This window comes from Nomascus leucogenys, chromosome 10 (genome assembly GCF_006542625.1).
Source record: "Nomascus leucogenys isolate Asia chromosome 10, Asia_NLE_v1, whole genome shotgun sequence".
Taxonomy (NCBI): Eukaryota; Metazoa; Chordata; class Mammalia; order Primates; family Hylobatidae; genus Nomascus; species Nomascus leucogenys.
In genome coordinates, this window is record NC_044390.1 from 25,657,231 (window position 1) to 25,672,581 (window position 15,351).

General features: G+C 41.3%; 1 protein-coding gene across 2 annotated transcripts in view; it reads left to right on the top strand.

The window, feature by feature from the left end:
• The first annotated feature begins 4,847 nt into the window (after positions 1-4,847).
• PAWR (pro-apoptotic WT1 regulator) overlaps positions 4,848-15,351 on the top strand; it is a 109,816-nt gene continuing 99,312 nt past the window's right edge. Inside the window, exons 1-2 of one of the 2 annotated variants that reach the window (XM_030819919.1) lie at positions 4,848-5,052; positions 5,548-6,210. In XM_030819919.1, the coding sequence (XP_030675779.1) occupies positions 5,695-6,210 (516 nt within the window). In that variant the 5' untranslated portion in view covers positions 4,848-5,052; positions 5,548-5,694. The remainder of the gene's footprint in view (positions 5,053-5,547; positions 6,211-15,351) is intronic. The other variant, XM_030819918.1, reaches the window with a different exon arrangement.

Sequence of the window (15,351 nt, forward strand, 5' to 3'; positions counted from 1 at the left end):
TGGCTCACGCCTGTAATCCCAGCATTTCGGGAGGCTGAGGCAGGTGGATCATGAGGTCAGGAGTTCAAGACCAGCCTGACCAACATGGTGAAACTCTGTCTCTACTAAAAATACAAAAACTAGCCAGGTGTGTGCGCCTGTAATCCCAGCTACTCAGGAGGCTGAGGCAGGAGAATCGCTTGAACCCAAAAGGTAAAGGCTGCTGTGAGCCTAGATCAGGCCACTGCACTTCGGCCTGGGCGACAGAGCGAGACTCCATGTCAAAGAAAAAGAAAGAGGATAAGAAAATTTCCCAACTGGAGGGCAGACAGCTGATTAAAAGGGTCCACTGACTGCATAACATAATAATGATAAAAGACCAAATCAGAGCATATCTTCAAGATATTTCAGAGGATCTAAGTAAGAAGATCCAAAAATTTTGAGACAGAAAATACAATGCAATCAGAATGCCACTGGTCTTCTAAACAGCAACTCTGGAAACTAGATGATAATAAAGCAATGCCTTCAAAATTATGAAGGAAAATGATTTCTAACCTAGAGTTCTATGCTCCACCAAACTATTAATCAAGTGTGAAGATAAATTTAAAACATTTTCCAATATGTAAGGTCTCTAAGAAGGAGTTATACTATCTTCAGAATATACTGAGGATATACCCTACTAAAATGAAGGGGAGAAACAAAAAGAGAAAAGTATGCAATTCAGGAAACAAGAAGTCTACAGAGAAAATGATTCTCAAGATGTTAGAGGAGCATAATCCCAGGATGACCACAAGCAACGAGCCTTAAAATCAATCCAGATTAAGCCAGGTGCGGTGGCTCACACCTGTAATCCCAGCACTTTGGGAGGCCAAAGCAGGCGGGTTGCCTGAACTCAGAAGTTCGAGACCAGTCTGGGCAACATGGTGAAACCCCATCTCTACTAAAATACAAAAAATTAGCCAGGTGTGGTGGCGTGTGCCTGTATTCCCAGCTACTCTGGAGGCTGACGCAGGAGAATTGCTTGAACCCAGGAGGTGGAGGTTGCAGTGAGCCAAGACTGTGCCACTGCACTATAGCCTCACCAACAGAGCGAGACTCCATCTTCAAACAAACAAACAAAATCAATCCATATTAAAGCAGGGGATGGAGGGCTCCAGAAGAGATGTTTCCAAAAAGAGAATAGAACTGATAGCTTACCCAATGTGATTAACTTCACTGAGAGGAGGAAAATTTGAGTATATACTCCTGACTGGTATATAAAAAAAAAGCCGATGATTAAAGAAAAAATAAGAGGCAAGTTTTAACTGCAGAAAAATGGTAAAGACAAAAGGTATAGTTGTGCAACAAGGAAAAACAGTCGTATAAAAAAGAAATGCAGTCATAGTACACCACATGACTCAGCTATGAACAGTATTTGTATAGTCATAATACTATAAACATTGAATGTTTATTCAATAAAAATCATGATATATAGTGGGTGTGTAGGAGTATGAAAAGTATATGTGTGGCAGGGCACGGTGGCTCATGCCTGTAATCCCAGCACTTTGGGAGGCCGAGGCAGGTGGATCATGAGGTCGGGAGATTGAGACCATCCTGGTTAACACAGTGAAACCCCGTCTCTACTAAAAATGCCAAAAAAAAAAAAAAAATTAGCCGAGAATGGTGGCGGGCGCCTGTAGTCCCAGCTACTCAGGAGGCTGAGGCAGGAGAATGGCGTGAACCTGGGAGGCGGAGCTTGCTGTGAGCCAAGATCACGCCACTGCACTCCAGCCCGGGCGACAGAGCAAGACTCCATCTCAAAAAAAAAGAAAAGAAAAGAAAAGTATATGTGTTATTAGTGTATTAGAGCTAAATCCTCTTCTATATCTACAAATGGAAAAATCAAGATGTATAATAGCAGATATGTACATAAAAACTAAATATGAAGATCTCTATTAATGGAAACAGTTAAAAAGTTCAAAGTTTTGGGTAGGGTTTTCAGAGTGGATAAGGTAGAGAGGGGATTGCTGTTTTTTGTTATAATCCTTGTAGAACTAAAGTATGTAATTTTTTTAATACTATGCACATATAAGATTTTGATGTTAGAGGATGAATTGCATATGTTCCAGAAACATCTGCATTGAAGGCAAAATGGCTACTTCCCAATATACTAGCTGTCCATACATATAATAATACACTTCCTCAAAATCATTATGACTAACATCTAGAATAGGTTTCACTCTGACATATTAAAACGAATCTGTTTTGTCAGCATTATCATCATATTTCATTTTATTATTAAGGGCAAGCGAGTCGCTAAAAATTGGTTATTTTAGGCTAACTCAGAGGTGCTCAACTGGGGAAGAATTTTATCCCAGGGACCATGTGGCAATGTCACAATACAGGTGGGGGTTTCTTATTGGTATCTAATAGGTAGAAGCCAATGATGCTGCTAAACAACCTACAATGGGCAGGACAGCAAAGAATTATCCAGCCGCAAATGTCAACAGTGCTGAGGTTGAGAAACCAAGCTCCAAGTCTTTGAGGATTATTTCATCAGAACGCTATACATAAAGATTGATGATATGCAAACATCTTGCAATTTAGGACTGACTCAGCTAAATACCTCAGTGCAATGTTGGAAGCAGTCTGGCTGTGAAATATATCTTCGGGAATATTGAGAATGGTAAAGACAAAAGGTATAATAAATGATAATAACAAAACACAGAGCTTTGTACCTCAATAATCTCTTTCATCCATGGTTCCTAGGGCACTTTATAGACTAATAATACCTACTCTGGTACTCACATACCACCTTTTATCTGAGGACTGCAGGCACTTTCACAACACTCTCACAGTGTAGGAAGTATTATTATCCCCATTTTATATGTAAGTAAACAGAGGCACAAAAGTTAAGCAACTTGTCCAAAGCCACACAAGTCAGTAGCAGCCAAAATTCCTGACTCAGAACCTATTAATACTAAGAGAACTGGTCTAAGCCACGCAGTGATAAATTTATGTGGCGTGCTATCCCAGTTCATTCAAAGTCTATCGTTTTTAGGTTGATATTGTATATTCAATACCCTATCCGTTTTAATTTCCTCTTCTCCCATACACTTCTTAGAGACCAAGGACTTTAAGTCCCTAGAAGGGACTATGTTTACTGAATGCCTTCCTCTAATCAAGCACATTTTATGTTCAGTGTCAGTTCTTAAGACAGCTTAAATATAATGTAATTGGGAGGCTGAGAGCAGGAGAATCGCTTGAACTCGGGAGGCGGAGGTTGCAGTGAGCTCAGATCCCGCCACTGCACTCCAGCCCGGCGACAGAGCGATACTCCGTCTCAAAAAAAAAAAAAAGTAATTTTTGCTGATTTTATAGTACAGAAAGCTGAGTACCAGATAATGTAAACACGCCCAAGATCTCTCAGCTAGCTGACTATACCCTCTTTCCACTATATCCTGCAGCCCTTCCAAGAGAAAAGTCCTCTGATAAGTTACAAAGCATATTAATGTGAATACGTTTAATGTTCCAGCCTCCCTTACTCTCCTTAAAATTCAGAAAACTAATGAATATGTAATTGAGAAATTTCAGGTGGCACACTGGGGTTGGTACTAGCTTAGGTAAACAGCCGCTCAGCCTTTTAGACCTATTCCCAAGAAAAGCTTTTAATTTTCTAAGGATTTTTCCAGAGCTCTCTCCATACGTTTCCCACAACAGCCAGACTAAAGACCAAAACTGTCTTTCCCCGAGAAATACAGAGCATGTGAATCACTTTCTTCTGTTCCCAGTTCTGTGGCAGGCAAACACTGATTGCTCACTCACCATGTGCTTGCTACCTGGGCAAAACAGGAATATTAAGTAGGAAGAAAGGTTTATGTTATTTATGTTATTTAGGGCTCTCCTGCTTTTTTACAAAATGGAGACCTGGCATTTGTAGCCTCCCACAATGATGTGCCCTGACATTACTTGGATATAGAAAGGTCAGTCTTAGGTGGGTCAGTGGCAGCCCACCCCGCTCTGATCCAGAAATTTTAGATGACTTGCATCCGAGGATAAGCCTCTGGCATGTTAATAATGAAAAAATAGAGACAATCACTGCCCCAGCTCATCTCAAATTAGCATCAGTGCAGCGTTAGTACTTTGGTAGGGAGCTTTGCTGCTAAATTCATTCTCTGTAAAGAGGAGATGCAGAGACAGGGTTAAGGGGAAAACTCCAAGACTGGAATCGCCAATACAATAAACTGTCGAACTGAGTTTTTTCTCCCGTAACCCTAAGATACTAGTAAGTCCTTCCTCTTAGCCAACCCCTTTCACCAGGACACCGCAGTTTTCTCAGAAGGAGGGTGCTGGGTTTGTTTCAGGTCTTTCTATTCTCCTGCCCGCTGCCCTAGTACATCTGAAAAGGGAGCAGCGACTAGGAAAAGAGACACGTGGGTATTTTCCCATCCTGTCTAGTAATTCCCTGAATCATCACAAGTTATCGCACTTTTCCCCTTAGCCAGCAGCGTTCGAGACTTTCTCTCAAATAATACGGTCTTGTACTTAAAAGGAAGAGTGGTGGGAGAAGAGAGAGGCGGAGAAGAGAGGCGGAGAAGACAAGCAAGAAGGGCGTGGAGTGCCGTTCCCGCCCCGGAGTCGGAGGCGCCGGGAGGCCGGACGCCGCGAGGCTGCTAGCCCAGGAATGTGCGGTCCAACCCGCCGGCCGCGGGCGGAGCGTGGCGGGCGCGGTGTGGTCGGCAGCGGGTGCGGAGCAGAGGACGGCGGGCGCGGAGCCGGCTGCAGCCACGGGCCGGACGCGACGCCGCGCACCTGAGCGCCGGGGGCGGGGCGTCAGCGGCCGCGACCCTTCCCACCGCGCGCCGCGCCCCTCGCGCGCAGCCTCGGCCTTTTCCGCTCGTGCTTCGGCGCCGCTCGGCTCCCTTCCCGCCCCTCGCTCCCTCCCTCCCTCCCTCCTGTCCTGGGATTGCCTGGAGCTCCGCACCGCGAGTTTGCCGCGGCACTTTCCGCGCGGCGGAAGAACGCGCGCCAGCTTCGGCACACCTGGGCGCCTGATCCTAGCCCCACGCCTCATCCCTTACAAGGTCCTCCGAGGTAAGGGGCTGCTCTGCCGCTCGCTCACACCCGGTCCTTTCCACGCTCGGCGGGACAGCTGGGTCCCCGCCTCCTCTGCAAACCGGCTAGGAGCTCCGCGCCTCGCCTTGGGAGTGGGGTTTTAACTGGCGGGGACTTAAGACCGGCGGTAGCCAGAGCGCGGAGCAGGCGATACGACGAGCCGACAGGTGGCGGGTCTGGCCCTGGTACCTCGACCGCCGCCGGCGCGGACCCTGGTGGGGATGGGGCGGGCGGGCCGACTTGGGGGTGGGGTCAGTCCTCTCTCCTCCCTTCTAGGGGCGGCGATCGTCGGGGTCCGTACTGTAGGTGCGTGGGAGAAACTTTGAAGGGTGGGGACCCGGCGGCTACTGGCCGGTAGGAACTAGTTAGTGGGCGCGTTCGAGGACTCCGAGGGGCGCAGCCTGGGGGCAGACCCTCGGGTCGGGCGGGGATCTTACGCTTCCCTTACCCGCCCCCTTTTGTCTTTCACCTCAGCCCCGCCGGCTGGTGGGGGAGCGGCCGCCGTCCCTCTCCTGGAGGTCGTCTCCTGGCATCCTCGGGGCCGCAGGAAGGAAGAGGAGGCAGCGGCGGGAGCCCTGGTGGGCGGCCTGAGGTGAGAGCCCGACCGGCCCCTTTGGGAATATGGCGACCGGTGGCTACCGGACCAGCAGCGGCCTCGGCGGCAGCACCACAGACTTCCTGGAGGAGTGGAAGGCGAAACGCGAGAAGATGCGCGCCAAGCAGAATCCCCCGGGCCCGGCCCCCCCAGGAGGGGGCAGCAGCGACGCCGCTGGGAAGCCCCCCGCGGGGGCTCTGGGCACTTCGGCGGCCGCCGCTGCCAACGAGCTCAACAACAACCTCCCGGGCGGCGCGCCGGCCGCACCTGCCGTCCCCGGTCCCGGGGGCGTGAACTGCGCGGTCGGCTCCGCCATGCTGACCCGGGCGGCCGCCGGCCCGCGGCGGTCGGAGGACGAGCCCCCAGCCGCCTCTGCCTCGGCTGCACCGCCGCCCAGGCGTGACGAGGAGGAGCCGGACGGCGTCCCGGAGAAGGGCAAGAGCTCGGGCCCCAGTGCCAGGAAGGGCAAGGGGCAGATCGAGAAGAGGAAGCTGCGGGAGAAGCGGCGCTCCACCGGCGTGGTTAACATCCCTGCCGCAGAGGTGAGCCGGGCGGGGGCAGCAGCCGGGCCGGGCCGGGGCGGGCAGCTGCCTCCCGGTGTCTTCCTCTTGGGAGCTACCCGGGGCCCAGAGTTTTCCTCCCCTGGTTCGTACTTGTCCCTTCACCGAGTTAGGCAGGCAGGGGGTGATGGAGTTTTACTCTGAACAAATGCTTCCTGGGAAGTTCCCCAAACTCAGTAGGACACGTGCTTTTCAGGCTTCCTGGCCAGGTCTCAGATCCAGGATCCTTTTTTACCATGGTAGAAAGACAACTTGTGGCTCCAGGACTTGCCCACCTGGACTTGGCTGTTTATGCTTGATCAGTTAGAAAAATTGATTAATGGTGGTGACGACATTCTCTAGGGTCTCACATGCCCATGTGAAGTTACCAGTTTATTTCTCCTTTCTTACCAATGTTTAATAGCATCTGTAAAGAAAATGTGGCCTTAGCAATATCCAACACAGCTTTATCTTCCAGTGAGCTCAAAATGAGTATATCCAAATGAATACATGCACTATTTTATATGTAAATCAACTGTTTAAAAGTTGTGCTCCTAAACACACACACAGTTTTTTTCTGAGTAATATTTAGGACAATAGGGATGATTTAGTAACCCACGATTCTGTTCGCTGAGACGATCTCTTTTTGAGTACTGTGTCTGAAACACATATGTGGTAGGGTTTTTTGTTTTGGGTTGTTTGCAGTTTTGAGCATTTTCAAAACGTTGCTACAGGTAGCAGCATCTTCCATTAGAGTAAATGGTAAAACATTTTCACTAAGTGTATAATCACACCTCCGTCTACCAGAAACAAGACAAAACAATCTCAAACAAGTTTTGGTTACTTTGATAGTAGCTCATGGATTTGAGGAAGTGGTTCAACTACCTTGTTTCACCTAAAATAGTTGCATCTTTTTCTCATTGACCCTTTAGCTTTCACTTTTTCTTCTCCTGGCTTTCTAATTTTACTCAACTTTGCCACCCAGTAAGTAACTATTACGAATTTACTAACTTTAATTGTGGTTAAAGTAAAAGCATTTGCAATAAGTTAGGGTGTATATTAAATATACTTAAATTTTTAGTATTATGATTTCCATGCCTGTTAAATCATATTGCGTCTTTGTAGGATGTATTTATATGAGCGTTTCAGAGATTTTTATCAGCCAGCAGAACTGTCCTCTGCGGTTTGCTACTTGCACAAAAGATCTGTTATTCATTAAATTGCTTTAGAAGGAATTCATAAGAGTGGTAATCAAATTTCCAGGTTTTTTTTTTTTTTTAGTTAAAAATATGAAGATTAAGGGGAAATTGAAGACAAGGCTTTGGAAAAGCTACATTCCTCAACTTGATTTTTAAAAGTAGCTGATAATCCAAATAAAAGAATTTGTCATTTTCAATCTTTTCCTCATTGTTCATCTGACAGGGGTCTTATTTTGGGAAATATCTTGGCAGATGTTAAACTTCACTTTTTTTCTGGCTGCATGTGCTAAAATTATTTTTCAAGTGCTTTCTTATTTTTTTTTTTTAAACAAGGGTAATGTTTACTGGGGGAAGTAAGTAGAGTGTATCTTGTGAGATCCTAAGAAACATCTTTTGTTAATACCCCTGCTTTGAGTAAGAGAACATAGTGCTGAGAATGTAGATGACTTCCCACTACAATGGAGTCTAATACTCTGGAATGTTTTTCGTTTGGGTGTTGGCAACTCCTAAATTTAATCTTCCTTAAAAACAAACAAACCAAGGGTACCTTTTTTTTTTGTCTGTGGAATTTGAACCTATTTATTGAATAGGGAATTGAGGACTGCTTTCTTTTAGTGGTAACTATGGCTCTGTCCGTTTCAAGCTGCAGGACCCAACAAAACAGTAATGTTTTACTACAGTATCTAATTAACAGACATACTTCTTGAGCGCCTCCTCCTCATATTTTCATATTTTTCAAAACAACTTATGTATTTCAGATTATCTTAATAGTGGTAAAATATATAATGCAAAACTTTGAAGCTGAGCCATTTTCATGTCTTTATATTGTTGCTTTTTTTAGAATTGTATGCCATTTCTCCTAGTAGTTTCAACATTGAGAATACCAGTTGCTGTGGAGTTTCTTGTGTAATATTTAATTTAGCACCCCTGTTTTAAAAAGTCATACATATTTTGCAAATTTTTTGGGTATGAAAATATGTAAAAATGAAAATGACCAATCTCTCTATATTCAAAAGTAGTCTTTATTTTATCTAATGTTGAGTAAGACTCTTATTTTCAGACATGATTCCCAACCAAGTTTGTATTAGTAGATTAACATGTAGTTCGTATGTAGAGATCTTGTTTTAATGGTGGATAAACATTAAGTTCCTTCAAGGAAGTACTTATGAAACATCTGTGTGATACATTTATTGTGACTTTCATTACCTCACTTTACTAGTTATAGAGTGTATATATAATACTGTTATAAAGGTACCTGACAACAGCTAAAGATACCAGAATTGACTAGAAGATACTTACAGGCAAGGAACCAGGTCAAAAACTGAAACTAACTATTTGGGAGGTAGGAAACTGGGTGGTTACTGCATGTGATGGCTAAGGTTGAACTATCCAGAGCTTCTTTAATGAGATAAAATTTACTAAGAGATTTAAGAAAAAAGTACTTTTTTCTAAATTTTTACATTTTCTATTTTTTGGTAGTGATTCACCTGAATTGGATAATTTGGACGTGGCATACTTCTTGCCAGTAATTTTTGTGTGTGTTTATCAGATCAGTCAAATGTTTATTACATACCTGTTAAAGACACTATCCTTAAGCAGTGGAGAAAACAAGAACACAGCAGTGTATATTCTCAAGGAGCAAGGCTATAATCTAGGAAGAAGGATAAGGCATAATTACATGAAAAAATTTAAGTACTGAGTTAACAGTTTAAAAGCCATCTTAATGAAGCATGTAACTATTTATTGGAAATAGTGTGTGTTTAGAAGGGGGAGATGATTGGGCTAGGAGAAGCTATTGAGGATGAGAATCTTGACCTGAGTCTTAAACTTTTCAGTACCTGTATATTTTTACATATATTCTCACATATGTATATGTATACATAATTGTATAGTATATTAAGTATCATCATGCAGTGGTTCTTAATTTGAGCAGCACATTGATAGCATGTTAGGATCTTTAAAAAAATGTTTGCTCATGCTAATTCAATTCCGTGCCCTCTTTGTTCCTTCACCCCACCCTCTAATATTGAATGGGTCTGGGATGGATCCCAGGCATTAATATTTTTATAAGTTCCCCATTTGATTCAGATGTGAGTCAGTGATAACAACTGTTGGGCTGCAGTCTGGGTATAGAAATGAATAGGACATAAGCCTTGCCCACGAGGTTCTCTCAGGTAATATAAGGAAATGTGAAAAGTAGAGTAGTAAGTATAGCTTAGTGCCTGAGCAGGGTACCTAACCCAGGGAGGAGGAGTGACAGTTGAAGAAAGCTTCCTAGACAGTTAGATACTTGTTTTCAGGGTGTTTGTGAAGTTGCTGCCATAGAGTAGGGTTGTGTGAACGGGTTAATGGAGATGGTTGCCATAGAAAATGTAATCTTTGAATAGGTAGAGGTGGCACTGAAGTTTTGATTTAAGTATAAAAGTTAACATATACAGTATTTAAAACTTCTGTTTTAAAATAGTGGTTGGCTAAAGTGGTTTAGCTTTAGTGGTTGGCTAAAGTGCTTTATGTACTGAAGTTCACAGCAATCTCGTGGTAGTTACACTGTTTATCCCTATTTCCAGAGGAGAAAATGAAGACTTAGAGCTTAAATGATTCAAGATTGCATAGAAAGTAACTGATAGAGCAATATTTTAAACATTTTTGTGTATTTTGTGTGTATGTATATATCTAGGGAAAGGGGAGTTTTTAAAAATTAACCTACTTTTCATTATTCAGCATATTTCCCTAGATTTTTACATAACTTTTTATTAAAGGTTATCTTAAGTAATTTAAACATCTGAATGAGGAAAACAGTAAAGGTATGGAATTGAATAGAATTTCAGGTCAAATTTGTGGACTCAGAGATTGCATCTGACCCTCTAACCTATAGAGTGGCAAAATTTTGAACACCAGGCTCTTGGCAAAATGTAAATTTATTTTTGGCTAGTGGTCAGAAAATGTGAATCTTTGATTTTACTTAAGTGATATATTGTTTTTCTATCAAGATGGGGTCATAACACCTACTCCATAGTTTGAACTCGTGTTGGTGAAAGGGAAGATAAAGGAGCATTTAACATATAGAAAGCACTTTTAAGTGAACACAGGTTAGGTCATAATTATTTAGTATATTTATTGAACATTATATAGGACAAGTTCCACTTAGTAAACTTTATAAATCCAGGTGGATTAAGAAATGCCTTTTGTTATTCCCATTATGCTCCAGACTGTCTACCTTTCTGTGTGATGAGTCAGGAGAGAAACTAATAATGACTCAGAGTTGGAGAAAATTTGATTTGTGAATGGGGTAGATATAGTGTAAACACTGAGACTATTTAGTGTAAAACCTGGGCTGATATTAGCCCAGCTTTCCTAAATGTTTGAGCTCACTGGTAAAGTAAATTGAAATTTTAATATTATCAGGATTTGTACTGAGTTGTCTGAGCTGGGATGCCATTTCTCATAAAAATAATAATTACGTAATTAAAGTAGATGACATTTATGGTGTGCTTATTAAGTACCAGGCACTGTTCTAAGCACTTGACATAACATTAGTGCATTTAATTCTCACCACAGTCCTATGGGAAAATGGGGAAGAGAAGGTATGTTACTTGCTTCAGGTCATATATGTAGTGAGAAGTAGATTAGAGATAGTCTGCCCTCACAGTCTTGTGCATGATAAACCATCTTACTACACTTCAGTGTATTACATACTGTATACCTAGTTTAAGATATACAAAGAATATTTTAGTGTTAAATTGTTAGTATATGACTATAGAATTTAAAAATAGCCCTATTTATAGAAGATGGATGAAGTGAGACTTTAATGGAAAATTTTGAGAACAAATGAATATATAAACACTGGCATTAAAATTCTTATTTAAAATCATTATCAAGCTAGTGGCCTGTTTATACTATTTTCTTTCTTTCTTTTTTTTTTTTTTTTTTTTTTTTTTGAGATGGAGTCTTGCTCTGTTGCCCAGGCTGGAGTACAGTGGCATGTGGTGTGATCTCAGCTCACTGCAACCTCCACCTCCCGGGTTCAAGCAATTCTCCTGCCTCAGTCTCCCAAGTAGCTGGGACTGCAGGTGTGCACCACCATGCCCAGCTAATTTTTGTATTTTTAGTAGAGATGGGGTTTTGCCATGTTGGCCAGGCTGGTCTCAAACTTCTGGCCTCAAGTGATCTACCTGCCTCAGCCTCCCAAAGTGCTTGGATTACAGGCGGGAGCCACCACACCCAGCCTATGTATGCTATTTATTATTTCTGCATTTTTTTAAGCACCTATAATGTGTGCCAGAAAATAATTATGCCATTTAATAGCAAGGTTGATATAATGTTTTATAAGTATAAAATTATTGGCAAATATTAGGGTTTGACATTTTCTCAGTGCTTTTTTCCTTTTTTAAAAATTGAGATATAATTCACATACAATAAAATTTACCCTTTTAAAGTGTACAGTTCAGTGGTTTTTTAGTATTCACACAGTGTGCTCTTAAGTGCTTTTATATTTTCATCTTTATTTTTCATTATGTTCTTAGGACCTCTGGTCCCTGAGTTTTAGCTTTCCTTTCAGTAAAGTGATACGGTATTCAAATTATGAGAAGCCATTAACTTAAAATAATTTAATATCAGCCTTTCCCACTTTACAGAGAAAATGAAATTATGGTAGGATCTCCTCAATTTTAAGTTTCTTAAAACTTGGGCACCTACTACCATTTGTTTGCAGTGGAGTTTAGTATAATAGGTATTTATTAGGTTGGTGCAAAAGTAATCACAGTTTTTGCCATTGAAAGTAATGGCACCAGCCTAATAATTGGATTACTTTTGCAAAAACCTAACAATTTAACTGAGTGTAATACTTTCACCTTAATTGAATTTTTACATATCTTTCATGGAGATCTGCAAAGCTCTGTCATCTAAACATTTGGGAACATTGATTCAGAGTAAAAAAAAAAAGGAGTTTCCACTGCTTACCGCTTTAGTTACAGTACTAGAATCAGTGTCCTAAAAGATTTTTCTGGGGGGACCATCTCTACCCGTATCGCTTGTGCTGTTTATTTAAAATGCAGATTTCTGGGATCCACCCCAGTCTGCGTTAGGGATGTTATCTGAGAGTCTGCATTTTAACTTGAGTGATTTTGGTACACGCTAAAGTTTGGGAAGAACTAACTTAAATACCCTGTACTGGTTTACTGATCCGTCAATTGAAATGAATACTGATTATCTAACAGGATTGTTACATGAATTAAATAAAATGATATTTGTGAAAATGTTATAAAAATGCCCAAATCACAAATTGTAGTTACTGTATAGGTTAATTTCCTATGAGGTTGTTAAACATTTTCATTTTTTTCTTCCAATTAAAAACTGTGCATATTTTAACAGACAGGTTGAGCTACTTGGAAATTCAAAGTACTTTAAACATTTATGTAATGTCACATACTTAGTGCAAAATGCTCTGTCTGCTTTGCCTCTTTTCCAGAATTTAGACAAGTCTAGACTACAGAAACACCTCAAATAGTTAATGCGTAATTAGAACTTTACTTTCACTCATTTTTAATTTTTACATATCTTTAAGTGAAAGCGTATAGTTGTGTTTATAAATGTATTTGATAATTAGCAACTCAGACTTTTGAAGCATTGTGTTTGCCATCTTATCAAACTACTATCAAGTGCAAAAATTTTTCCCATTGATTACAAATCTTACATGTTAGACCTATAGGCATCCTTGACTGGCAATTGATTTTAAACATATTTGGTTAACTGCTGAGTCAACTTTCTGTTTAGATCTTAGGCAATTGTGTTATAGCCATATACCTACATGTATAGAATTGAGCCTCAGCCACCTGTTACATTCTCCTTAGGCTATGTAAAAATACACTGGGCACCATGGCTGAACGAAATTGTAGAAATATTTAAATTCTAAAAGCAGCAAAATCACACACTTCAAAGGTAGAAAGAGCTCCAGCAAGTTCAAATCTTAGCATGTCAGTTGACTAGTAAAATGTTTATTCTGTGATAGTTTTTGGAGATTTTGTCCAGCAAAATTTTGTGGGTCACAGTGTATTTTTCAAGGATAGTCTCATTTATTTTAAGTAGTTGAAGAAATAGGGTAGTTGCATTCTGAAAATTAATATTTTGTTAGGTTTTGCTGAAGTGAACAGATAGGAGAGAATTTATATTGTGGATTACAATTCTATGGCAGCTGAAACTTTGTTTTCAGGCTTTTCATAATAAATTCTATGGGGCCAGGCGCCATAGCTCACACCTCTAATCCTAGCACTTTGAGAAGCTAAGGTGGGAGAATCAATTGAGCCCAGGAGGTCGAGGCTGCAGTGAGCCGTGACTGCTCGACTACACTACAGCCTGGGTGACAAAGTGAGACCCTGGCTCAGAAAAACCCACATAAGACAAAACTCTAGGGGTACTAAGAGAATAGGTTAAATAAACATAATAATATACAGTTTGAAATACAGAACTGAAACAGATGAAATTAACTTAAAAAGACATCTTTCAGACTAAGCTTATCTATGGTCATGTAAGCAAACTACTTAATATTTTAGAAATTGCAGGTTACATAAAGTATCAATTGATTTTCTATTATTTTGGAGTTTTTTCCAGAATATTTTTAGTAGTATTTAAAAAGAATGTAAATCTCAGAACAGAGTTAACATTCAGAAGATGGTGCTTGAGGAATAGGAATAAAAAGTACGATTATATTAGCTGAAATAATCAAAGAAGTTACTTTTAGGTTTCAAATTCTTGAAAGACTTCTCCATATCCTATAATGTAAGCAAAAGTTGATGCAAATCAAATTTATATAATCCTAATTTTTTTCTGCTAGTAGAAGTAATGTGTTAAAAAGGCAATGTGTTCACTGTAGTTCCCTCATGGAAATCCAAGGAAAGGTAGAAAAACCTGTTATCTTATACATATTAATATTTGTGTTTCTATTCTTATTTCTGTGAATCTACTTGAGAAATGGAACCACACTATCAATTTGTGTGTATACTTAACCACTCATCATAAGTATTTTTATGATGTTATTCTATAACTTCAAAAATAGGGGTGGATGTGTATTTTTTGTTATATGTTTTTTAGAGACAGGGATCTCGCTTGTTCCCCAGGCTGCAGTACTATGGTGTGATCACTCAGCCTCAAACTCCTGGGCTCAAGCAAACCTTTTGCCTCAGCCTACCAAGCAGCTGAGAGTACAGGCATGAGCCACCATGTCCAGTTGGATGCATGTGTTTTGTGCTGTTTGATATTAAAATACTTAACTATTACTTCATTGGGAAAGGACCTTACTGCTTATCTGCCTTATCATGTGGCTTTTTGATTAGCCCATAAATAGTCTTAGATAAATAGCCCTTTCCTTTCCTCCCCTCCCCTCCCCTCCCCTCCCCTCCCCTCCCCTCCCCTCTTCTCCTTTTTTCTGAGACAGGGTCTCTGTCACCCAGGCTCAGTGCAGTGGCACGATCATGGCTCACTGCAGACTCAACCTCCTGAGTTCAAGAGATCCTCCCACGTGAGCCTCCTGAGTAGCTGGGACTGCAGGCTTGCACCACCACATGGGGCTAATTTTTTAATTTGTTTGTAGAGATGGGGTCTCAGTATGTTGCTGGTCTTGAACTCTTACACGCAAGTGCTCCTCTCACCTTGGCCTCTGAAAGTGATGTTGGTATTACAGGTGTGAGCCACTCCACCTGGCCTATTTTTTTCTTTTCATATATTGTGTTTCCTGAAACACTGCTCAGGAATAGTGTTTGTGCCATTGAAAGAGTCTCATAGGTTCAGATAATTGTGAAGGATGACCAGAGGTTTTTTCTTTTTTTAAACCTCTATAACCTTTGATTTCACTGGGAAATTGATGGTTAGAGCTGCAGTAGTTATAAATGTATGTATGCTGTAGCTCAAATAAGTTCCTGAAACTCATCATGGTATGCAAAATTGTGCAGTA